We start from the raw sequence: 26666 nt of genomic DNA on the forward strand, positions 1-26666 counted from the left end.
GCAGGTGCCATTAATTTGTTAGAGGCTATACATAGGATTTCACTATGCTGTGGTGATTGGAATACCATGGAGCGGTGGTTCTCAAAACTGAGTAGGGAAGGGGGATGATTTTTTTTTCCCTTGGGGGACATTTGTCACAACTGAAGGGGATGCTGCTGTTATCTAGTAGGTAAAGGCCAGGGCTGCTTCAAAACATCTTATAATAATGCACAGAACAGGCTGGGTGCGGTGGCTCATGCCTGTAATCCCTGCACTTTGGGAGGCCAAGGTGGGTGGATCACCTGAGGTTGGGAATTCGAGACCAGTGTGACCAACATGGTGAAACCCCATCTCTACTAAAAAATACAAAAATTAGCCAGGCGTGGTGGCGCGCATCTGTAATCCCAGCTACTCAGGAGGCTGAGGCAGGAGAATCGCTTAAACCTGGGAAGCGGAGGTTGCAGTGAGCGAGATTACACCTTTGCATGCCAGCCTGGGCAACAGAGCAAGAGACTGCATCTCAAAAAAAAAAAAAAAAAAAAAAAGAGAAAAGAAAAAACAGTAATGCACAGAGCAGTCTCCAACAACAAAGAATTATCTCATTCAGTGTCATAGTACTTAGGTTGAGAAACCTGGCCACAGAGAAAAATCTCAAAAGGTAAGGCTGAGTGAGCATTGTGTTTATAGACCCTTGACACGAGGCAGGTAGGTACTTCTATACCGTTGTTCACTTACCAACTGGGTGACTTGGGTAAGTCACTTCTGGAGCTTCCTCAATAATATGATAGTACCTTCATGGTAAATAGAATTGACCAAGGCTCTTATTATATTATGACAAGTTATAGGTGATTAATACATGAAAATGCAGAGTTAAAAATTTGTAGATGAAATTAGAAAAGAGAGGTATAGAACCAAGCATGGATTTATTATAAAGTATTTAATACCATTTTGGGTAAAATATTCTGAAATATGTTCTTTAAATTTTTTTTTTTTTTTTTTGAGAGACAGAGTCTCGCTCTGTCGCCCAGGCTGGAGTGCAATGGGCACGATCTCGCAAGCTCCGCCTCCGCCTCCTGGGTTCACGCCATTCTCCTGCCTCAGCCTCTGGAGTAGCTGGGACTACAGGCGTGTGCCACCTCACCTGGCTAATTTTTTTGTATTTTTAGCAGAGACGGGGTTTCACCGTGTTAGCCAGGATGGTCTCTATCTCCTGACCTCGTGATCCGCCTGCCTCAGCCTCCCAAAGTGCTGGGATTACAGGCATGAGCGCGCCCGGCCTTAAATATTTTGTTATGAAAAGTTTCTAATATACACAGTAGTAGAGTGAATGGTATAACAAATGCTTATGTACCTAATCACCCACCTTCCATATTGCCATTCTTTAAATGAAGTTTTAGGATAATCCATTTCAGGTTACCGCTTATGACCCAAAATGGGAACCTATGAAGCCTTATTACTTGCCAGAGTGTTGGCATGGTGCTCAATTTAATACCATTTTGAATATCATTAGGATGCTGTTGAAAACAAAGTCAAAACTTGATTAAAGCCATATATGTCTTTGCAGCTAAATATAATGAAGGTAGAAAGGACTAATAAAGTAAAAAGGAAAATTTAGATTTATTATCTCTAAAATCATAAACGAAATGGCCTGGTAGACTAAATTATTTACATTAATTTAGAATGCAGAGGTAAAGAAGAGTCTTATCCAAATCTATTAAAATCATAGTCTAATATTGTCTTATGATATTTTTATAACTTTTTGAAACACAGTTTTAGGATAATTGTGAAATATGAGTCTTCACTTTACAAATTGATTTTCAAAATCCTGGTTTGTTAGTTTGGGGTGATCTCAGTTGTACAAGTCTGATTTGGGGGCCGGGCACAGTGGCTCATACCTGTAATCCTGACAGTTTGGGGGGCCAAGCGGGAGGATTGCTTGAGCCCAAGAGTTCCAGACCAGCCTAGGCAATGTAGTAAGACGTTGTCTCTACAAAAAATTTTTTTAAAAATGTGAGCTGGACATGCCTGTAGTCCCAGCTGCTTGGGGGCGAGGGTGAGGGGTGGATGGTGGGTGGTGCTTCGTGCTGAGATGGGAGGATTGCTTGAGAGCAGGAGGGTGGAAAGCTGTGATCACACCACTATACTCCAGCCTGGACGACAGAGCGAGACCCTGTCTCAAAAAAAAAAAAAGGACTGACTTCGGAGGTGATGGTATACATCCTAGTTGATTATTAGCCTCTACATGCATTAAAAAAAAAAAAAAATGAAGAAGAAAGTAAAGGAATCCTAAGAAGTGAAGTTGAAAGGCATTTCTTTAGCTATTTAGAGGCTGTATGTGAAGGAGACTAAGGTTATGTAGTATGGTAAGCACTTCAGAGACCATTTTGGCAATATTGAGAAGATGAGCTTTTACATATGTGCTGGCCTAATAATTCATCCCTAGGTATATATCCTGAGAAACTCATATGCTCATATACTTATGCATGGAGACCGTGAAGAAATATGTCAATACAATTTTGTTAATAATAGCGAAAATTAGAAAGTATATCCGTAACAAATAAATGGGTTTATGATGATATATTCATTGGAATATTAGAACATCATTTAAAATGAAATGTTAAGTGGGATAATTCTTAGGGAAAAGTTGAGTTAAAACACATTGCAAAGAGTAAGTACACTATGATACTTGTGTAAATTTAAAATAGGAAACAATTGGATAGTTTATAGATACTTGTATATCTAGTAAAATGGTGAAAACCTGTGTGAAAGTAATGTATACCTGTTTCAGAAAAGTACTCACCTCTGAAGAGGGAGGGAAGGGAGATTGAAGGTGTGGTTCTTCAATGGAGGCTATAATGTTTTGATTCTATATAAAATCTGAAGTGAGCATGTGAATTTGTTTAATCTGGACAGTGATTAAGAGGATCTCTTGCTTTCTTGTATGTTTAGAAGTATTTTGTTTTTTTTTAAAAAGCCAAAACTTTGGTATACCAGATGGCTGTTTAAAATACAGATGCCACCTAAAAATGATTAGCTATAGTTTTAGTATGCTGTAATAAAACCAAAACTACTGGTTCCACTGTCTATTTGCTTTTATTATTTTGACTTAATACTATAATATATCTGTGGGCATTAGGCTTTAATAAATTCTCGCATGCTAGTGAAAAATATGTATTATGTTTTTAGGTTTGGTAACTAGTTAATGGAAGGAGTGAGGATGAGAAATTTAAATTAGATAAGCTTAATGGAATGCGTTAACCATAACTTTTCTCCTAATTTTAGAATTAGAGTTTGTGAGATGGCAGTACCTTAATATGATGTAATTATTTTTTTTTCCAGCGTTTTATTCAGTATTTGGCTTCAAGAAACACGTTGTTTAACTTAAGCAATTTTTTGGATAAAAGTGGATTGCAAGGTAAAGATAACTTTTTCATTATAGAAAATCAAAAGAATGACACCCACATGATGATTACTCCAGAGCAGAACTTTGTCTTTTAGAACATGTGCTACTTTAAACCTTATATTTTAGTGAAGGTTGTAGGAAAGAAAAAACTTTTTAATTTGAAGATTAATATTAATTTTCCTACCAGGTACTCAGAGCTCTCTGAGAGGGAGTACAGAGTAGTTATTTGAGAGCATGAATTCTGGAGCTGGACTGGCTGGGTTTGAATCTCATCTTTGCTGCCTACCAGCTGTAGGAACTTGGGCAGGTTACTTTGCCTCTGCATCAGTAGAATCGAGGAATAGTGATAGTACCTACCCAATAAGATTGTCACGAGACTTAACCTAGTTAATTACTACAGAGTGCTTAGAACAGTGCCTGGCACACAAGACATGCTATGTAAGGCCAGGTACGGTGGCTCATGCCTGTAATCCCAGCACTTTGGGAGGCTGAGGCGGGTGGGTCTCTTGAGGTCAAGTGTTCGAGACCAGCCTGGCCAACATGGTGAAACCCCGTCTCTACTAAAAATACAAAAATTAGCCGGGATTGGTGGTGCACACCTGTAATCCCAGCTACTCAGGAGGCTGAGGCAGGAGAATCGCTTGAACCCAGGAGGCGAAGGTTGCAGTGAGCCAAGATCATGCCACTGTACTCCAGCCTGGGTGACAAAGCTAGACTCTGTCTCAAAAAAACAAACAAAAAAAGAAATGCTATGTAAATATTTGCTTTCATTGTTATTATAGTATTTTATGTTTCATTCCAAGAAATGTAGTTGGAATATTACATGTTTTAGTAGCTAAAGTAGATATAATTTATTGAGATGAATTGTTCCTTCATATTCATAGCTGTTTTCTTATTTATGTTTTTTTGAGACAAAGTCTCATTCTGTCACCAGGCTGGAGTGCAGTGGCATGATCTTGGCTCACTGCAACCTCCGCCTCCCGGGTTCAAGCAATTCTCCTGCCTCAGCTTCCCGAGTAGCTGGGACTACCCGCGCGTGTCACCACGTCCAGCTAATTTGTGTATTTTTAGTAGAGATGGGGTTTCACCATGTTGGCCAGGGTGGTCTCCACCTCTTGACCTCATGATCTGCTTGCCTCGGCCTCCCGAAGTGCTGGGATTACAGGCATGAGCCAGCCACTGCACCCGGCCTGTTATTTCTTATTTAGTAACTTGAAATGGACATAATGTGGTTATCGCTGTCCATGCACATTGTCTTAATGGGATCTGTTTTACTTAGTTCTATAACTAGGCTGTTAGCATTATGGAATGTCAGCTTTAGGGAGTACCTCATAAAGATATGCCAAATGAGTTAGGAATATTCAACAGTGAGGCTCAATCAGGGAAATGTCTTTAGAGAAGGTGAGATTTGTGCTGGGCTTCAAGAGAAGGATGAGAAGATGGGTTGGCTTAAGCACAGGTACACAGATACAATACATGCATGTGAAAGTAAGCACGGATACACAGATGTATATGGATGTGAAAGTCATTCACATGGATATGAATATTTAAGATTTACAGAGCAAATGAATGTGAATAGAATATATATGAATGGTGTATTTGAGAACATGTAGTGGCAGATAGCCCTCAAGAAGCTGTTCAGAGCCAAAATCAAGCACAAAAATTTTTTATAGAGTTGGAATTTTATAATGCAGTAGAGAGAGGAGGGGAGAAGGAATTACGTGTTACCAGGAAAGCATCATAGCTTAGTCAAGTTAGATCAGAGTAAACCAAATCTTGAAGATGCTGAGACTGTTTCAGTTGTTGTGGTTATCTAGTGTAGAGTTAATCAGGGCCTGAACTGTGGTTCTTTTGGAGGTGTCAAAAAAAAAAAAGATGAGTGGATTTTTTTTTTTTTTTTTTTTTTTTTGTGATTGGCTGTATTTGAGTTTGAGGTATTCAGTCCAGTACTTGTTTCCCTTCGGTAGGTGCAAGTATTGCTTAAAATGAATTTAATACCGTATCTTCCAGACATTCTAGAAGACCAATAATCTATACGCAGGACCCCAGTGTTACAAAATACGTTATATTTTAACAAGAGGTACGGCTCTCTAAGTTAAGAAAAAAAAATTAAAACAGTAGACCCCCTCTCTTGAAAAAATATTTTTTTTTTCTTTGAGACAGGATCTGGTTCTGTTGCTGAGGCTGGAGTAAAAGAGACTTGGGCTTGCTGTGTCACCTAGGCTGGGTGCAGTGGTGTGATCATAGCTTGCTGCAGCCTGGAACTCCTGGCTCAAGCTGTCCTCCCTTCAGCTTCCTGAGCAGCTGGGATTACAGATATGCACCACCATGCCTGGTTAATTTTTTTTTTTTTTTCTTGAGACGGAGTCTCACTCTGTCGCCCAGGCTGGAGTGCAGTGGCGCAATCTCAACTCACTGCAAGCTCTGCCTCCCGGGTTCACGCCATTCTCCTGCCTCAGCCTCTCCGAGTAGCTGGGACTACAGGCGCCCGCCACCACGCCCGGCTAATTTTTTTGTATTTTTAGTAGAGACGGGGTTTCACCGTGGTCTCGATCTCCTGACCTCGTGATCCACCCGCCTCGGCCTCCCAAAGTGCTGGGATTACAAGCGTGAGCCACCGCGCCCGGCCCTGGTTAATTTTTTTATTCTTAAATATTTTGTAGAGATGGGCTCTCTTGCTCTGTTGACCAGGTTGGTCTTGAACTCTTGGTCTAAAGCGATCCTCCTAAGCCTCCCAAAATGCTGGGATTACAGGCATGAGCCACCACACCTGGCCTCTTTTTGAAATCTTAAACAGAAGTCAGATATATATTATAGATAAAAATGGAGTGTGTCTATTTTCAGGGGCATGGGAGAAACTGCCTACTCATCCTTTAATTTTCACTTCTTCCCTCATTCAGTTCATTTTAACTTTAAAAGTTTGTGGAAAACAAGATGCAGAGCACTGCTCTAGGCAGAGTTTATGCATATATCCAAGTAGGTTTTTTGTGTCTTATATTAGTGACTGATTTCTCATTTTCTTAAGATGGAAATTAAGCAATTCTAGTGATAAGGTTTTAATAATTTCACTCTTTTTATGTAGAGGAGAGGTTGAGCCTTGAAGGATGATAGGTATTTACCCTCTTAGGATGGAGTATAGTAGATAGAACCATATGAACCAAAGAGCTGAGGAATGTGAGCATGTAACACCTGACCTGTACAGTAGTAGGTATGAAGTCATATGAGAGCAGTATTTTTTTTTCTATTTTGTTCACTGATTTTTCTCCACTGGTACTTAATAGACACTCAATAAATATTTTGCTAAATAAATGAACTGGTGATGTTGAAATCCAGTTAGTTTACATTTTGGTTAGTTTTGGTATTGTCTTTTAAAAGTAGCAAAGATCAAGTAATTAAATGTGTTAGATGAATATGAGTTAAAATAAAATGGGTTCACTTTTCAATGAGGAGCAAAAATTTATAGACTTCCTTGAGCCAGGCAATAACTAAAACACAAAGTTTTTGGTGTTTTTAAAAAATAATATTGATTAGATTTTATGTTGCTGAAGTTTTCAAATCAAGGTCATGATTAAACAAATCTTAGAATGATTTATGTATTCATTTAGAAAGTTTCATTGAAAACATTCATATAATTGTTTTTGTTACACCCTAAACTTGCATATTGCCATTTCTTATATTAGACAGTAATTTTTTATACCTTTTATAAGGTTGGCACATACAAGTTATGGTTCTAAATACAGCTAAAGATTTTAGGAGTATAAAAATTATATAAAGTTGCTTGATTTGAGGAATGGGATTGTGTTTCCATAGGATGTTAAATTTGAGTTGTGAGATTATGAAGTTGTGTGAAAGAACATGTTTTTCTAATTCTTGTTGAATAAAGAATAGGAATATTGAGAGAAACAAAAGAAATTTCTTATTTTAATGAAGTTCTAAGGGAAGAGGTTTTTCTTTTTTTAAAGCTACATAGGACTTATCTGATTTAAATATGAAACCTTAAGAGAATTTAATGGTAATGTTATTAATTAGTTACTTAATTTACATCACTAAATTGAATTGGGATATCAAGACATTATAACCGTTGGATACAATGAGTTGTTTTTTGTTTTGTTTTTTTTTTTTTTTACAGGATATGACATGTCTACATTTATTAGGCGGTATAGTAGATATTTAAATGAAAAAGCAGTTTCTTACAGACAAGTTGCATTTGATTTCACAAAAGTGAAGAGAGGGTGAGTTAAGCTTTTTTTGACATCTAATTGATTTGAATTTTTAAAAATGTAAAACATAGGAGTTACTAGATTATGAATTACAAAATTTTAGCCAGTTTTAAAAGATGAGCCTCATTTTTCTTTGATGAGGTATATCAAGTACTTTTTGTGGTAGGATTTGTTTCGAAGTTCTTTTTATAGCACCTTTATTGAGATATAATTCACATAACAAAATTTATCATTTTGAAGTGTGTAATTCATTGGTTTTTAGTGTATTTACAAAGTCGTCCAACATCACCACTAATTTCAGAACATTTTTATCACCTCCAGAAAGAAACTCTATACCTATTAGTCTTCATTTCCTATTCCCTCTTCCCCTAGATCCTGGCAACCATGAATCTACTTTCTGTGTCTCTGGGCTTGCCTATTCTGAACATTTCATATAAATGAAATTATACAATATGTGACCTTTGTGTAGCATAGTATGTCCAGGTTATAGCATCCATGTTACTTCATATATCAGTATTTTATTCCTTTTTCTAGCCAAATCATATTTTACTTTATGGACATATACTGCATTTTGTTTATCTGTTCATAAGCTGATGGCCGCTTGAATAGTTTCTGCTTTTGACTATTAGGAATAATGGTGCTGTGAACATTAGATTTTATGTGGATTATCTTTTTAATTCTCTTCAGTATATACCTAGAAGTGGAATTGCTGTGCCATGTGGTAACTCTTATGTTTGCCATTTTGAGGAACTGCCAGATCATTTTTCAAGGCAGTTGAATCATTTTACGTTCCCACTAGCAATGTATGGCACTTTCAGTTTCTCCCTATTCTTGCCATACATGTTATTTTCTGTGTGTTTTTTTTTTTTGCTTGTTTTTTTTTTTTTTTTTAATGGTAGCCATCCTAGTGGGTGTGAAGTGGTGTCTTGTGATTTTTTAGTTTGCATTTCCCTGATGGCTAATGATATTGAGCATTTTTTTTTTTTGAGCTGTTGACCATTTGTATATCGTCTTTTGAAAAAATGCCTCTTCAAACCCTTTGCCCTGTTTTTATTTTTGATTTTCACTTTTTGAGACAGTGGCACAATCCCAGCTCACTGCAGTGTCGACCTCCTGTGCTCAAGCAATTTTTCCCCCTCAGCCTGCTGAGTAGCTGGGAACACAGGCATGCAACACTATGCTCAGTTAATTTTTAAAAAAAGTTTCATACAAATGAGTTCTCACTATGTTGCCCAGGCTGGTCTTGAACTCCTGGGCTCAAACAGTCTTCCCATTTTGGCCTCCCACAGTGTTGAGATTATAGGCTTGAGCTACTGACCTGGCCTTTTGCCCGTTTTTAAATTGGTTTACTTGCCCTTTTTATTGTTCAGTTGCAAGAATTTTAAAAAACATGTTCTGGACACCAGTTTCTTATCGCATAAATAATTTGCAAATATTTTTCTTCCATGGCTTGTCTTTTCAGTTTCTTGGTGTTTTTTGAAGAACAAACATTTTTAATTAATTAATTAAGTGTATCTTTTTTTTCCTTTGGTTGCTTGTACTTTTGTAATCATGTCTAAGAAATCATTGTTTAATCCAAGGTCACAAAGATTTACTCCTACTTTTTATTCTAAGAATCTTGTATTTTTTGCCCATATAGTTAAGTTTTTATCTATTTGGAATTAACTTTTGTATATGGTGTGAGAGATGAGTCCAAATTTGTTCTTTTGTATGTGGATATCTAGTTATCCCAGCACTGTTTTGTGAAATTACTCTTCTTTCCCCATTGGATAGTCTTAGCACCTTGTTGAAGATGAATTGACCATAAATGTAAAGGTTTATTTCTGGTCTTGCAGTTCTGTTCTGTTGATCTGTATGTATATCTTCATGCCAGTATCACATTGTCTTGATTACTGTTGCTTTGCAGTGTGTTTTAAAATTAGAACATGTGAGTCTTCTAACTCTATTCTTTTTTTTCCCCAAGATTGTTTTGGCTGTTCTGGGCCCCTTGCATTCCCATGTGAATTTCAGGATCAGCTTTTTGATTTCTGCAGAAAAGATAGCTGGGATTTTGTGGGGGATTGCATTGAATCTATAGATCAGTTTGGGGAGTATTATCTTCTTAATGATTAAATTTCTAGTCTATGAACAAGAGATGTCTTTCTGTTTATTTGGATCTTTTCGCATTTCTTTCAGTGCTGTTTTGTATTTAAGCTTTCTTTTAATCTTAAATGCAGAAGATGCATTTAATTTTTGCTGCACCCTAAATAACAATCATCTTAGTACATGATCCAGTCACATGAATGATATAGTCAGTGCTTCTATAACTGATAACACCTGATATGCAGATTTTTTCCTAGGATATAGGATGAGGGCTCAGGAGAAAGCCACTGAAGACATTCTTAGCAGCAGTGATGACTCTTGTAGCTATGAAGGCCTGTCTTGAAGGGAATCTGGCATGTACAGAAATAGTCTGGTGAATGCCTTCCTGAGCCACTCTGCTGCTCAGTGATCCCAAAGGTCTAAGCAGTTGATGTGTTCCTTTAGATTGTTCTATTGAAATTTTAAATTAATGGACTGAAGTGAAAAATTTAATTAAAAATAGAGGTAACCTCTTAGTTATGCAAGAAAATTTAAAGCTGAATTCAAATGTTCTATGCTGCCATTCCAAATCCATCAGGAGGTGATTATTTTGGAATATGCCTAAAGTAAATTCTACAGATTTTGTTTCATATATTTAAGCACTTTGTAGAAGATTATGGTGGAGAACTTTTTTAGAAGTCTAATTTTTAACCTCTGTATCCTGTCCAATAATATTTCCCTGTAAAGTATCTTCAGTAAAGTTGATCTTCAGTGTATTTACAGATTTCAGAATAATAGATTTTTAAAATGGTAACTTTTTTTCTAAATTGAAGGGCTGGTCTTGAGAATAGTTGGTGAATTTTTTTTTTAATAGAGCAGTCCTTTTTAATTGGATGAAAATAGCCCCTGATTAAGTACAATAAAATTAGTATTGACTTAGTTGAATCAAGGAGGAGCCATAGTTGAGTGGGGACCAAGAAGAAGCGCAAAAGTGGCATTATACGCACGCATATACACATATCAGACTGTATAAATACAAAAGAAAAAAATCAAGAATATCAGGTATAAATTGAGGACATGACAGCAGTTGAAATGTATTATATCATGGCAAAAACCTCAGTAGGCTACGCCTTTTGGAGAGGGCTGTCATTATAAGTAGTTAAGTTTGATTTATTAAGATACTTTTTTATGTTTACAAAAGTAATAAACTTAAAATTTAAGAAGAATACCATCCTAATTCATAGAAAACGTTAACATTTCAGTGTGTCTAATCTTTTCTGTGTGTGTAAATAGAAATATATATATAAAGGCACATAGAAAATTATATAAAAATTGAATCCGATTCTTTGAAGGCTGCTTTTCTTCCCCTCCTGTGTATTTTGGACATTTTCAATGTCTGTACACATAGATCCATCTCATACTTTTTTTCTTTTTTTTTTTTTTAAGACAGAGTCTGGCTCTATCACCCAGGCTGGGGTGCAGTGGCGTGCTCTTGGCTCACTGCAACCTCCACCTCCCGGGTTTAAGCGATTCTTCTGTCTCAGCATCCCAAGTAGTTGGGACTACAGGCGCCCACCACAATGCCCAGCTACTTTTTGTATTTTTAGTAGAGATGGGGTTTTGCCATGTTGGCCAGGCTGGTCTTGAACTCCTGACCTCAAGTGATCTATATGTCTCGGCCTCCCAAAGTGCTGAGATTACAGTCATGAGCCACCTCATCCGGCTTCAATCCATCTCATTCTTATGAATGGCTGTAGAATTATGTTGCAGGTATAGATCTGATTTATTCCCTTTTTTTAATCTTTTAAAAGCAATGGATTGACCATCCTTTTATGTATGGTTGCATTGAGGTTTTCTGTAGAATAAATTATTAAAATTGATGAGTCATTGAGATATGTTTACATTTAATATTTTAATACAAAACACCAAATTATCCTTTATAAAAATTATACCAAATTATTGGCTTAGTTATTTGTATTCTTCCATCATCGTGAAAAATGCATTCATATGTGTTCATTTTATATTAGTTGATTAAATAAATGGTGATATTGAGCACACTCCCCCTTCCTTTTGAATGCCATACTTGTTTTATTAACTTTTGATGTCCGTTGACAGCTTCTCTGTTGGGTTTTTCACTCTTTTCCATTGTGTTGAATAGTGGTAAGAACTCACAAGCTTTTTTAGTCAGATGAATCTAGGTTTGAATTCTAGCTTCATACCAATTAGATGAGGGACTTCAGTGAGATACTTTAGCTGGTTTACTGACTTTTAAAAAATAATATTACTTTGAAATAATTTCACTTCTAGAAATGTAGCAAGAATATTAGAGAAATTCTGTATACTTTACTCAGAACCACCAGTTTTTAACATTTTGCCACATCTGCATTTCTTTTTCTGTGTATATTCACATACGCGCACACACACATTTTTTTCTGAACCATTTGAGAGTGGGTTACATACACTATGCCTTTTATCGTTTATATCTTTTAATACTTTGGTGAATATTTTCTAAGAACAAGGATATTTTGTTACATATCTATCAGCTTGCTAAACTTCTTTCACATGGTGGCACACAAACTGATAACTATTTATACAAGAGACTACTTGAGGCTAAAGGGTTAAAAAGGATTCAACATCTTGGCACACTTATAACCCTTTCTACCATACTAGTATGCTGTGGCAAAACTGGGAAGGCCTTACTTAAGCTCTGAGTTATTTCATCTGTAAAATTATGATGTTAATTAGTACTTTCCTGTCAGGATTGTTGTGAGAATTAAATGGGATATTGTATGTAATGCTTAACACATAACAAACACTCAACAAATGAACTTTTTGTGTATTAGGAAAATAAATTGTTATAGGTTATGAGTATTTTTCCCTATTTTTTAACATTGTTAAAAGCTTTACAATCTTAGGTGATCAAAATCATCATTTTTATGTTTTTTATCTTTCAAGCAAGCTCAGTGAGCTAAAATGATAATTATGTTTTCATCAGATATATTTATGGATTCAGTGTTTTATATTTTAATCTTGGATTCATTTGGAATCTACCATGGTAGGAAAAACATGAGGTAGAAGCCAACTTTTTTTTTTTTTTTTTTTTTTGAGGTGGAGTCTCGCTCTGTCACCCAGGCTGGAGTGCAGTGGCGTGATCTCTGCTCCCTGCAACCTCCGCCTTCCGGATTAAGTGATTCTCCCACCACAGCCTCCCGAGTATCTGGGACTGTAGGCACACGCCACCGTGCCCGGCTACTTTTTGTATTTTTTAGTAGAGATGGGGTTTCACCATATTGGGCAGGCTGGTCTCGAAATCCTGACCTCGTGATCCACCTGCCCCTCGGCCTCCCAAAGTGCTGGGATTACAAGCGTGAGCCAGCGCGCCCAGCCTTACTTAGCCAACAATTTTTAAATAGAAATACAGTTTGGGTGGCAAGAAGACCAGACAATTGCTTTTTGTTATTTTCTGTTCCAGAATGAAATATTTTGGGAGTTAAGAGCTGAGAGCTTATGTGTTTCATGTAAGGAGACAAAGAGGAGAAGAGGATTTGAAGATACTTAGAGGATTTTATTAGAGACGGCTAAGAGGATTGCTGGCAATGTTGAGTATTCATTTGAGGTTGATGATCATGAGTTTATAGTTTTGCCAGTTTGCCCAGTTGTGCCATTTTCTTTACCAGCACTCAGCTATGTGTGTACAGGCATGGATTAGTTTTAGGTGTTTGCTCAGCCAGGATTGTGAATTTGCCAGGTGACTGAAATGCAGGGAAGAAAAGAGGTGCAAGAAAGTTAAAGGTATTTGTAAAGGAGTGATTATATTAATGGTCTGGAATTCTAAGCTAGATGAAGAAAGTAAAAATGAGAAAGGATCAATGTGGGTAGTGGTGGAGTTGAAACATTGAAGTTTCTGATGAGGTCAAATAGTTTTTACCACAGGGATATGTGACCAAAGCAGCTGAAAGTTTAAAAGGTAATTGTCACAGAATAAGGTGTCTGAATTTTACCTTTTTGGTTTTTTTGTTGTTGTTGTTGTTGTTCAGGGGTGGGGCTAGGATGCTGTGGTTTCTGGAGGCAGTAAGGTTAGAATCAGGGATTTTGACATCAAGGTGTTGGATTGGTTGTCCATGTAGATGTTGAAGCTAATGAAGACAAGAAAGACTGAGCCAATGTTCAAATCTTCTGTGATGGAGAAGTAGCCAGAGGTAAAACAATGACTTCAATAAGAAGAGTTGCAAAAGAAGGGATGGTGTCCTCATCCCAAGCTCCAGCAGCTGGTTCCAGCCAATGCTGTTTAGCACTTGAGAGGAAACAGGCATCCATAAGTTAACACATTAGGGAGAATTAGGCCGAAGCTGTTCAATAGGTGACTACTTAAGGCAGTCTAATATTTGTTTATTAAACTTTGTTGTGTCCTACAAAGCACAATTGTTGCTTTTTATAGCTTAATTGTTTTTTGGCATCTGAGGTCATAGTTCATGGTTTATCCTAGGGTAGAACAGCCATTTATAAGTATAGATCATTTGTAAATGAGGGGAACCTGACATATTTTTTGGAAATGCCTTGTTACTGAGCCAAACAGTTATGCCATAATTTCACAGTCTAATACACCTGGGTTTACATAATGACCCTACCGCTGATTAGTTCTGTGATCTTAGACAAGTCATATACCCTCACTGAACCTAAAATTTCATCATCTGTAAAATGGAACAAGAATATCAGTAGAATTTTTATGAGGATTTGAAAATGATAGGGCAATCTCTGAATAATACTTAGTGTGATATATAATAAGCTCTTAATATTAATTGTGTACGTTAGCCCCAGTACCTTTCATGTACTGGTTTTTATATCTGTTTTGATGCTGCCAATATTTCTTTATCTTTAGAAATATCTGTTTGGAAATATTTAACAGAATATTTTATTAAAGACTGTCCACTGAAAGTATCTCTTGTGTAATAGCCAGATTAGAATGACTTGGTAAAATTGTTCTTTATTTTGTAATAAAGTGGTTTTATTTATAATTTCTGAATTAAAAGCCATTGCTGTTGGGTCATGAATAAAATACTTTAAATAAAACAGTGCTCTAAGATTTTGTTAACTCCTGGCCTACAGAGTGTTTAACTGTTTACTGACTTGAGGCAAATGATTATTTTATTTGTAATTTAAAAAAATGGTAAAACTGCTCTTTACACACCAATGATTGTGAGGATCAGATCATTTCATCATGTGAAAAGTGTGCTATAGACCTTGCTCTATAATGTAAACTTCTGTTTTTATGGCTCATGCTTTATGTTCTTTTTTAGTTCTAAATGAGTACCTTGACATTTGACATATTGTGTTGCCTATTTTTGTTTTTTCTGTATGATCTCTGTTTAGTTTTCAGGTTCCATAATGACTTAAAAATATGTGACATTTCATAGCAACTTGGTTCTCTGTTTTAGTAGAGAATCGGGGGGAGTTTGAAATGTAGATTTAATTGCAGATTCATTTCTCTTTTTTTTTCATAACAGGGCTGATGGAGTTATGAGAACAATGAACACAGAAAAACTCCTAAAAACTGTACCAATTATTCAGAATCAAATGGATGCACTTCTTGATTTTAATGTAAGTTGATTTATGCTTTTGTAATTTAAGATTTTAAAAAATTAGGTCATTATAATTCATGAGAATTTTTAACCTCAAGTTTTCACAGACTCTAGTTTTTCACACTGATACCCTATATGGCTAAGGATTTTCTATAAAATAGTCTCAAGTCAAATTACTTTCTGATTTTTATGACTGTTTTGGATTTATTTATTTAGTGCTTCTCTAGCTCTAGAATTTTAAGATATACAAGCTAAAGTGGTGAAAGGATTGATCTGAAAATATATTTTCTTTTGATAATGGCTTTTAGATCTTAAAAATGTACAGGGATATTTTTTAAATGAATAGCCGACTTAATATTTTACTTTTGTCTATTTAATGGGACTCAAAGCGTGACAATTATTCAGAAGAAGTTTAAATAGTACTTATAATAGCCTGTTATGTAGCTATTGCCCAAGGGCATTGTGTTCCCTGGGATTTTTGTTTTAATGACCATGACTTGAACCAAGCTGCCAGCTTTGTCATTCATTTATAATATGTTAGAAGTTAGCATTTTCAACTTTTCTGTTTTTTTGGCATCTATCTTACAATGTTTTGTTTATTATTTACTTGTCATTTTGTTTTAGAGATTCTGAGTGCACGTTAGTGAATGGAACTGTGACAGTTTCATGCTGAAATAGATTTTTCCTTTAAATTGTTTAATTGCTAGTTTTTAAGCTTCTTCAGGGCAGGAACTAGGTCACTTTTGTTCTCTGTTGTACCCCCATTGCCTATTAATGTGGCACATAGTAAGTGTTCAGTAAACATTCAATAAATCTTACAGGTATTTCATAGACTAGAACAGAGATTATCCAACTACAGCTCACTGCCTATTTTTGTATGTTTTTTAAGCGGTTGAAAATAATTAAATGATATTTTGTAACAGGTGGAAGTTATTTGAAATTCCAACTTCAGTGTCCTCAATAGTATTATTGGAACACAGCCAGGCTCACTGGTACATATTATCTATGGCTGTTTCATGTTACAACAGCAGAGTTCAAAAGTTGTGACAGAGACTGTGTGGCCCACAAAGTCCAAAATATTTACCATCTGACCCTTTACAAAAAAAAAAAGTTTGCTGACCGCTGCCCTAGAAGGCATGGGGTACTGATGCAGTTATTCAACATTATTTTGGTTTGTATAGAAGCTCAGGGTCCAACCATGCATATTTTTCTTAATATATTGTGTTTGTATAAAATTTCTTCTTTTCAATGTCTGTATTGTACTTTGTTATATATAACAATTTATCTGAACCTCCTGTTGATAGATGTTTAGTTTATCTGTTTTTTTATCCTAAACAGTGCTACACTCAATTCTCTCTCCTCTCTCTGTCTCTTGTCTGTCTCTCCTTCTGTGTGTGTGTGTGTGTGTGTGTGTGTTTCTATTTGTAAACCTATTTCAATAGGGATAACACCCAGAAAAAGAATGTGGTGGTTCAAATAATATAAGCATTTAAATTTTTAATAAATATTGCTTATATCCAAAAGGGTGAGCCACTAACTTCTCAACTGGTGTCTGTTTTTGCTTTTTCATCTTTTTTTTTTTTGTTGTTTTTTTGAGACAGCGTTTTTCTCTGTCACCCAGGCTGGAGTGCAGTGGCATGATCATAGCTCATTGCAGCCTCCAACTCCTGGGTCAAGCAATCCTGCCACCTCAGCCTCCTGAGTAGCTGGGACTACAAGGGTACACCACCATGCTCAGCTACCTTTTCTTGGTTTTAGTTTTTTTAGAGACGAGGTCTTGCTATGTTGCCCAGGCTGGTCTCATTTTAAACTGCCAGGCTCAAGCAATCTTCCTGCCTCGGCGTCACAAAGTGCTGGGACCACAGGCATGAGCTACCGTGTTCTTTTTTTTTTCATTCTTATGGGCACTGAGTAATATGGTCTGATGTTCAGGAAAGGATATTTTAGTAATTTGATTTGATTATTGTATTTTAATTTACCTGATAAGTGAAGTTGTATTTCTTTTCATATTATTATCCATATGTATTTTTTATTTTATAAATTGTTTTCATTTACTTTATTTATTATTAGGATTCTCCCTATATAATGGACATCAGCTTTACTAGATAGTCTGCAAATACCTTTTTTTTTTTTTACCAGTTTTTTGTTTGCCATTCAATTTTGTGCTTAGTTTTTCTATATATAACAACAAGTTAATTTTCCTGTGCTAAAAAAGAACTTAGAATTAGTTTGGTTTATCTTTTTGATTTATTCCTTGAGGTAAAACTAAAAATGTTTCCAGTATTCTTTCAGTCAAGTGAATACAATTATCTGGTTACGGCAGATTTAATAATAATAAATAATGTTCATTTATATGGTAGCTACTGCACCAGGATCTTTATGTATGTATTAGAGAAAATAAATGTGTTTTTCACTAACATGCCTAATGCTTGAATTTGCTGTATTTTAATTTGAAGGAAATCTTTTTGTCAGTGTCATTTGAAACCTAAGATTAGCTAATTTTATTTTCCAATTTTTCCCTAGGTTAATAGCAATGAACTTACAAATGGGGTAATAAATGCTGCCTTCATGCTCCTGTTCAAAGATGCCATTAGACTGTTTGCAGCATACAATGAAGGAATTATTAATTTGTTGGGTAAATACTGCTGTAGCCTAATAACATTTCTTATCTTGTGTCATATGGATAAATAATATTGACTGAGTTGTTACTTAAAGCTGTCTAAAAATTTATTATGATATATTCACTCATTGTAACAATTAATTTGGAGAAAAGAGTTTTATACCTAATTATTTCTGCAAGTGATTACATATTTTTATACCCAGGATGTTCAGCAAGATGAACTTTATTTTTTAGATATATCTATGTTTTTTTTCCACCCATTTTATTAATTTTTAGAAATATAAAAGTACCTTTAAAATTTAGCTGGGTTAAGATAGTAAGTTTTAGGCTGAGGCAGGAGAATTGTTTGAACCCAGGAGGTGGAGGTTACAGTGAGCCTAGATCATGCCATTGTACTCCAGCCTGGGCAACAAGAGCGAAACTCTGTTTCAAAAAAAAAAAAAAAAAAAAAAAAAAAAGGATAGTAAGTTTTATGTTATAGGTATTTTACCACAATAAAAAAAGATGGAAAAAAAAACAAATTATTTGTCCCAGAAAAATATTATTTTCTCATAAAACTCCATAATGAACTTTTTAAAAATTTAAATCTGTTTTTTATAGTTTGAAGTAACGTGGACTTACTCAGTACTCAGGGATGCTTTAATCTATAGGGATAGAGAAATTTGGCTTATTTTTTCACAAGTGAAAAATAAAGGTTTTTCTATAAAGCTTTGGAAGGCATAGTCTTCCATACTATAATTAGTATAAATTAACCTCTTTACTCTTATGTATACATTAAACTTAAATGAACTTTCTGAGTGACATTTGGGCATGGAAAAGTTGTTATCTTAGATAATATACTATTAGTAAGATTGGAAATAGATGTTAGTGCTGTTTTAAACGGGGTCAAGTGTGGTACGTGTTTACACACAAATATATACTTAGGTAATTGTGAGGAAAAGTACTGTGGCACAAACTAGGAATATGAGTAGGGTCAAGTAATGTTTCTTTTTTTAATATAATAGCACCTCTATTCTAATTTGCTTTAAATACCTAAGCTAACTTAACACTGATATTTTTCTAGTAGGGTATGTATGCTCCATTAGAGACCTATTTGGAGCTATTACCTACTTTTTTTTTCCCTTTTTGGGGGTTATATTTTGATGTGAACAAAAGAATTTTTACATTTATTTTGTCAGAAAAATATTTTGATATGAAAAAGAACCAATGCAAAGAAGGTCTTGACATCTATAAGAAGTTCCTAACTAGGATGACAAGAATCTCAGAGTTCCTCAAAGTTGCAGAGGTAAACTGTCTTTAAGTGACTGTCTCCTAACTTGCCTTTTTGTGTGTAAGTATGGATTTCGAAGTCATCACTCACTATCCAAATAAAATAAATGTCTTCAATTTAGTATTCAATCATATTATTATGCTGTATTGAATTCTGTGGCAAGATATGAATATGATAAAATAGTGAATAAAATACATGCTGTAAATTTAATTCAATAGCGAGTATTGAAAAGTTACCTGTTTTTACATTGTTTACTTCTCTATAAAATTAAGTAGGTGACATACAGTAGTGCCAGAGATTTTTATGGTTGGAATCCATCATGTATTTGAGAATGTTTATTGTTAAATGTGGTAGAGAATATCCAGTATCAGTGCAGGTTTCTTTCCAGTGAGACAGCTGGAGCCACATAGTTCAAAATGTTTTCATTGGCCGGGCACCGTGGCTCAGACCTGTAATCCCAGCATTTTGGGAAGCTGAGGTGGGTGGATCACCTGAGGTCAGGAGTTCAAGACTGGCCAACATGGCAAAACTCCATCTATATTAAAGATACAAAAATTAGCCAGGCATGGGGGCGGGCACTTGTAATCCCAGCTACTCAGGAGGCTGAGGCAGGAGAATCACTTGAACCCGGGAGGCGGAGGTTGCAGTGAGCCGAGATCGCACCACTGCACTCCAGGCTGGGCGACAGAGCAAGACTCTATCTCAAAAAAAAAAAAAAAAAAAAAAAAAAAAGCTTTTGTTCCCCAACAGAAATGGATTTTGTGTATTTATTATCATTGATTGTGAAAACTATGAATGTAGGTAATAGGATAATCTAATTTTGCAGCTCTGCTTAAAAATAATTTTCTGAAATTGTCATGGAAGGCAGGTGTGGTAATACTTGCAGGCATTATCTTGCTACCACAGAGGCGTTCTTAAGGGTTTGTTTGTTTGTTTGTTCTCCCATTCTCCAGCCTCTACCCGTCTCCACCAAAGATTTCTTCCTAGGATAATTTGCTCAATTATGTCAAAGTAGTTACTTTGGAATTAGCAAGTTAGTGATTCTAGGCTTTTTTACTGTGGTGATATATTATTCTATATTAGATGCAATAGGACAGAACAGGATGATCAGACAATAGCTTTGTTATTAATCTGCTGTTTTATGAAGCCTACTGAAATTAATTTTGAACTTAAAAATGTTTCAAAGAGAAAGATCCTTTCCATTTTTTAAGGGTCAGTCACATACTAAAACAGAAGAAGGTGGTGGTTATGCTGTGATTCTAGTAAATTCTTTAAATAAGTTTTAATTTGTTGACATTCCCTCTTGGCCTTTTATGTTCTTTGCATTTGGTAGTTGTAGTTACAAAGTTAAGTTTTTGATTTTTTTTTTTTTTTTTTTTTGAGACGAAGTCTTGCTCTTGTCCCCTAGGCTGGAGTGCAATGGCGCAATCTTGGCTCACTGCAACCTCTGCCTCCTGGGTTCAAGCGATTCTGCTGTCTCAGCCTCCCGAGTAGCTGGGATTACAGGTGCCTGCCACCACACTCGGCTAATTTTTGTATTTTTAGTGGAGACGGGGTTTCACCGTGTTGGCCAGGCTGGTCTTGAACTCCTGACCTCAGGTGATCTGCCTGCCTTGGCTCCCAAAGTGCTGGGATTACAGGCGTGAGCCACGGCATCCTGCCCAAACTTAAGTTGTAAGCCCCCTTCTGTACTCCAGATCTGCTGTTAACTTACTCTTAGGTGGGATAGACTGTCTGCTGTATATGTTTTTTTTTTTTTTTTTTTTTTTTTTTTTTTTTTTTTTTTTTTTTTTGAGACAGAGACTTGCTCTGTCACCCAGGCTGGAGTGCTATGGAGTGGTCTCGTCTCGCTGCAACCTCTGCCCCCTAGGTTCAAGCGATTCTCCTGCCTCAGCCTCCTGGGTAGCTGGGATTACAGGTGCCCGCCACCATGCCCAACTAATTTTAGAGATGAGGTTTCACCATGTTGGCCAGGCTAGTCTCGAACTCCTGACCTCAAGTGATCAACCCACCTTGGCCTCCCAAAGTGCTCGGATTATAGGCATAAGCCACCACACCCAGCCTGCTCCATATGATTTAAGAAAAATATGAAGAGTCCCTTGCCTTAAAATACTCTGTTATGAGAGTGTCTTTGGGCTTGCAGTTTAATTAGAATGCCTTAGTTCCTGAAAGAAGGCAAGAGTAACCTCTTGAAACATGTTTGAAGAGGACAAATATATCAGGCAGTGATTAGTAACATCTGAGTAATAATTTATCAGATTTTTTTTTTTTTTTTTTTCCTGAGATGGAGTCTTGCTCTGTTTCCCAGGCTGGAGTGCAGTGGTGCGATCTCTGCTCATTGCACCCGTGCTACCTCCCGGGTTCAAACGATTCTCCTGCTTCAGCCTGCTGAGTAGCTGGGATTACAGGTGCCTGCCACCATGCCCGGCTAATTTTTGTATTTTTAGTAGGGATGGAGTTTCACTGTGTTAGCCAGGATGGTCTCCATCTCCTGACCTCGTGATCTGCCCACCTCGGCCTCCCAAAGTGCTGGGATTACAGACGTGAGCCACCGTATCTGGCCTTTATCAGATTTTCTACTGACATCATTCTGAGACCAGCCCCTGAGAGGTCACAAAAGGAAGGGAGACTGATTAGAAAATGAAACACAGCCACGGGAAAGAAAACAGTTTTCTAATTTGGGTGCTAGAATACACAGGAACCATTTCTATCTTTTTTTGCTGGAAATTGCCTAGGGCCTGAGCATCATGAAGGTATATTGGAATTGGTTTGTGAAGACAGTTATATCCTGATTAGATATCACTTGACATTTGTGTAAACCTGGCCTACCTGACAGAACATGAGTTTTTAAAGTGTTATCTATGGTGATTTCCAGGGAAAGCATGTTTTATGGAGAAAGACAAAGTCGATGTCTTCAGGTTTGTTTCTTAAATTTTTTTTTTATTTATTTATTTTTTTGCATCAAAGAGCTTGTTCATGGTCAGGCTTTCTCATTCTTACCATAGTGTTTTTATCATATTACACATAGAAGAGAGGGGAGTTTTCAGATTGTGACAAGGTAGCTTATATACAGGTGTTCAGAAGACATAAGGATGGTAACTTAGATTTGTTGACTTTCTAACTCTAGTTTCCCTACTGTTACAACTTTTAGGGCCACCAAATAATATCTAAGCCATTGGAAATGTTGAGTATTTTTGGAGATTAAATATTTTCCTGATTCTTAAGAAGTCTGTTTAAAATATTACCGGTACTAGCTGTGATGTCATTTTTCCAAATTTTATTTATAAATTTTTTTATTATAATTTATTAAATACAATACTTTTCTTACAGCAAGTTGGAATTGACAGAGGTGATATACCAGACCTTTCACAGGTAAGTTTATTGTTAAAATATCAATCCGCCATCTGCTGTGTACAAGTTGTGAAGAGTATTAAGATAAGTAACATATAGCCCCCATTGTCAGAGGGATCAGTGCAGTTTTTGACCAATTTTAACATTTTGATGTATTCCTGAAGATTGTTCTAACATTATGACCACATAAAATGATCTGCTTGCCACTTATATTTGTGGCCTACCCACTGTCATACAATTTATTTAATCTCTTCAATCACTCATTCTTTCCCATCATCATCGTTTAAAAAAGGAAAAAAAAACTTTTTGGAACCTGAATTTAGAAAATGATATTTAGAAAAACAATTTTGACTATACTGCTGGTAGAGAATTATACAGTATTTATTATTCCTGTTTTAAACTTCCACTTTGACTGTTTGACTCAAGTGGGAGTATTAAATAAGGATAAACCTCAAAACATAAGATTAAGAGAGTAGGGTTTGGGATATGTCCAAATTTCAGTCCCGGCTGTGCCATTAGCTGGCCCTGTGACTTTGCGGAAGTTACTTTCTATTCTTCAGTTCATCATCTGTAAAATGAAGATAAAACGGTACCTACCTCATACAGTAAGTAGTTCAGAGGATTAAATAAGTTAATGCCAAAAAAAAAAAATTAGAGCATTAAACAGACTCAACTATTGTTGGCTATTTTAATATTTAATATGTCTTTATCATCATCATCTTCAAAAAATTTTCTGGGAAAAAACTTCATACCTGCTGCTTATTCTCTGTTTTGTTTACTGAGTATTAAGAATGAAAGTACCGGCATAAACTATCCTTGTAACACTTCCATCAACTCTCTCAACTGTTAACATCTGTTTTACCTTGTTTTGAATTGTTCCAGGACATTTTTTTTTTTGTTCTTTTTGACATAGAGTTTTGCTCTTGTCGCCTAGGCTGGAGTGCAGTGGCATGATCTCAGTTCACTGCAACCTCCACCTCCTGGGTTCAAGCGATTCTCCCACTTCAGCCTCCCGAGTAGCTGGGATTATAGGTGTAAGCCACCACGCCCAGCTAATTTTCGTATTTTTAGTAGAGACGGGATTTTGCCATATTAGCCAGGCTGGTCTCAAACTCCTGACCTCAGGTGATCCGCCCACCTAGGCTTCCGAAAGTGTTGGGATTACAGGCGTGTACCACTACACCCAGCCTCCAGTACATCTTTTATACGCCTTGTTAACAGTTACTGAGTTTCTCTGTACTCACTTGTTCTGATTCTTCCCTCTAACGTCAAGGCTAAGAGTATGCAATAAATCTAGTCATGGGTTATATGTAAGTAAAGAATCCTGTGTATGTCCACTTGAAATAAATTGGCTTTATTAAGAGCAAGCACATTATTCTGGGTTGAACATGAGACAAGTCATTGCTTGAATAACGTATATTATAAAATGATTTGGCAACTTTAGATTCACCTGTTACCCACCCCATTTGTTATGCTTCCCTTATGTTTTATTTAAAAATCATTGTCCTCAGGCTAGATGTAGAAGTTACAGGCCATCATCATGTGTCTGTGTATGTTAATATTCACCCTATTGTAATTAGAATAGGGTTCTTTAACCTCTGTTCCTCTTTTCCTCTGTGTGGATGATCTCTGAGCAAAGGTAACTTGCCAGGCATTCTTTGGGTGATTCAGAAAATTTTCAAAAGTGAACAAAAACAAAGCTGTTTACACTTTAGGGAAGATGGTGGTAATGCAGAAGAGTGGAAATTTGAGATTATTTACTCTTTTTTTTTGGTTATTTCTTTTAAGGTGTAAAGCGTTACATTTTCTTCACTCTTTGGGTTTTGTTGGGGGACGGGGAGAAAAGATAGGCTTTTGCTTTGTCACCCAGGCTGGGGCGCATTGACAAAATCATGGGTCACTGCATCCTCAACCTCCCAGGCTCAAGTAATCCTCCCACCTCAGCCTTCTTAGTAGGTGGGACCAGAGGCATATGCCACCACACCCAACTAATTTTTTTATTTTTTTGTGGAGACAGGGTCTCCCTATATTTCTCAGGCTGGTCTCAAACAACTGGGCTCAAGCAGACATCCCACCTCTACTTCCCAAAGTTTTGGGATTGCAGGTGTGAGTCACTGTGCCCAGCCTTCTCACTCCTTGTCATGTGGATTTGACTTTTGAAGAATAGCCAGATATATTTAGAAGGGATTTTAGAAATGGTTTGTCTTACTAATCATAACTTGGTAGTTTAATATTTTTATTTGTAAGCCGCAGCTTAAACCCTTCAGAAAAAAGATAAACTACAGTTTCTGTGACCACAGTTTTAGTCTAGGATTTGGTACCATAGTAGTTAATTATGTAGTCTTTAAAGTCAGAGATATCTTCCCTATCTTGGCTTCTGTTGTGTATCAGATACGTGATCTTGGACAGATTACTTAATCTTCACTGTCTCAGGTTGTTTATCTGTAATGTGGGTATACCAGTAGTGTCTACTTCATAGATTCAGTGACTACTACAAGGTAGCTAGCACAGTACCTGTTGTGTGAGAAGAGCTTTTTAAATGTTAACCACTATCATCAACATCCTCCTTATCATCTCTGAAAGCTCTTAAGACAGTGCTTTGCTTGCTGATTAGCAAACATTTTTGCTGGGGCTGTAGAAAGTGTATGTATACTCTCAGTTCAACAAAGAAGTTCATCTTCCAATGTAGTATTTGGTTTTAAATGGTTTTCTACTGTGTCTCCCTTGGGCTAAGGTCCTGGTATATAGAGGGAATAGTGGATGAAAGAAGTTGTTAAAGTCACTGATGACAGAGAAATAGTAGGTATTGCCCCTTTAACTATTTTTAGATCCTGTATCCAGAAACTGTATCTCAAATCCTATACAATATTTGGGGTAAGTAAACACTACTGATGCATTTAGAGTGGACAGTTCTTAGTCTGCACACTGAAAAGGTTTCCTTTTGAAAGCTTTCTTCATGTTAAGTTGAGATTTGACCTATGGCCTGAGTTTAAAATTAGTCTTCCATTAAAAAAAACAAGGTAAATATTCATTTCAATGAAGTTTGATAAATAAACATTTGTGTAACCAACACATCATTCAAGTTAGGAAAATTCTATTTCCCCAATCCTTATGCTCCCTTCCAGTCACTTCTTACCCACCTCCGCAATCACTGTTTTGCTTTCTAATAGCATAATTTTGTTGGTTCTTAATATAAGTGTAATCATACAAGTATTTACTTCTGCATTCTGGCTTTTCTTGCTCATCGTATTGTTTGAGATCTATGTTGTTGAATATACCATTAATTAATTCTTCTTTATTGCTGAATAATATTTACCACAATTTTGTCTATCCATTTTCCAAATGGTGGACTTTTGGATTATTTGCAGTTTTTGACTATTGTAAATAAAGCCACATTAAACGTTAAGTCTTTTCTTACAGAGATAAGTTTTTATCTCTTTGGGGTAAATAGGAATGGAATTGGGTCATTAAGGTGGGTGTGTATTTAACTTTGTAAAGAACAACCTAATCCATTTTCAAAGTGATCAACTTCCACTAGTGATATATGAGAGTTCTAGTTCCACATGCTCACCAACATTTGATGTTGCAAATGTATTTAACTTTAGTCATTGTAGTAAGTGAAAAGGTGTATCTCACTGTGATTTTCATTTTCATTTCCCTGATGCCAGTGTTCAGTGTCATTTATCAATAATTATTCCAGAGTCATGTTTGAACACATTCAGTTGCTCAGCAGGTGCTTATTAGGTACCTTCTGCATGCTCAGTAGTATGTCTAGCTTTTAGAAGTATGGTTTTACTTTAAAATTTAGGTACTTGCAAGATTTTTAAAAAATGTTTCATGTTTACATAGTTTTCAGTTCTTAACGTTTTTGATAATGTTTCTTAATATCTCCAACTAGGTCATGTTTGTATAACAAAAGTAAGATTGTCATTCTCATTAAGTAGCTAAAACTCCACTGTTAATTAGTACATGAAGAACATACCTGTTTATTTTTGTTGCTCTCTGATTAGATGATACTTGATTTAATTTGACCAGCGGCCTAATTATCATGAAATCCTTAATATTTGTACAATTGCAGGCCCCCAGCAGTCTTCTTGATGCTTTGGAACAACATTTAGCTTCCTTGGAAGGAAAGAAAATCAAAGATTCTACAGCTGCAAGCAGGTACATCATTCTTTGTAGG

At 36.2% G+C, this 26666-nt stretch overlaps 1 protein-coding gene across 21 annotated transcripts in view; it reads left to right on the plus strand.

Annotated features, from left to right (window-relative positions):
* PICALM (phosphatidylinositol binding clathrin assembly protein) overlaps positions 1-26666 on the plus strand; it is a 104722-nt gene that overhangs the window by 33145 nt on the left and 44911 nt on the right. For all 21 annotated transcript variants that reach the window (XM_030794684.1, XM_030794694.1, XM_030794687.1 and 18 more), the window contains exons 3-9: positions 3319-3394; positions 7512-7614; positions 15168-15261; positions 17766-17877; positions 19041-19147; positions 22463-22504; positions 26562-26647. In XM_030794684.1, coding sequence (XP_030650544.1) covers positions 3319-3394; positions 7512-7614; positions 15168-15261; positions 17766-17877; positions 19041-19147; positions 22463-22504; positions 26562-26647 — 620 coding nt within the window. The remainder of the gene's footprint in view (positions 1-3318; positions 3395-7511; positions 7615-15167; positions 15262-17765; positions 17878-19040; positions 19148-22462; positions 22505-26561; positions 26648-26666) is intronic.

This window comes from Nomascus leucogenys, chromosome 15 (genome assembly GCF_006542625.1).
Source record: "Nomascus leucogenys isolate Asia chromosome 15, Asia_NLE_v1, whole genome shotgun sequence".
Classification (NCBI taxonomy): Eukaryota; Metazoa; Chordata; class Mammalia; order Primates; family Hylobatidae; genus Nomascus; species Nomascus leucogenys.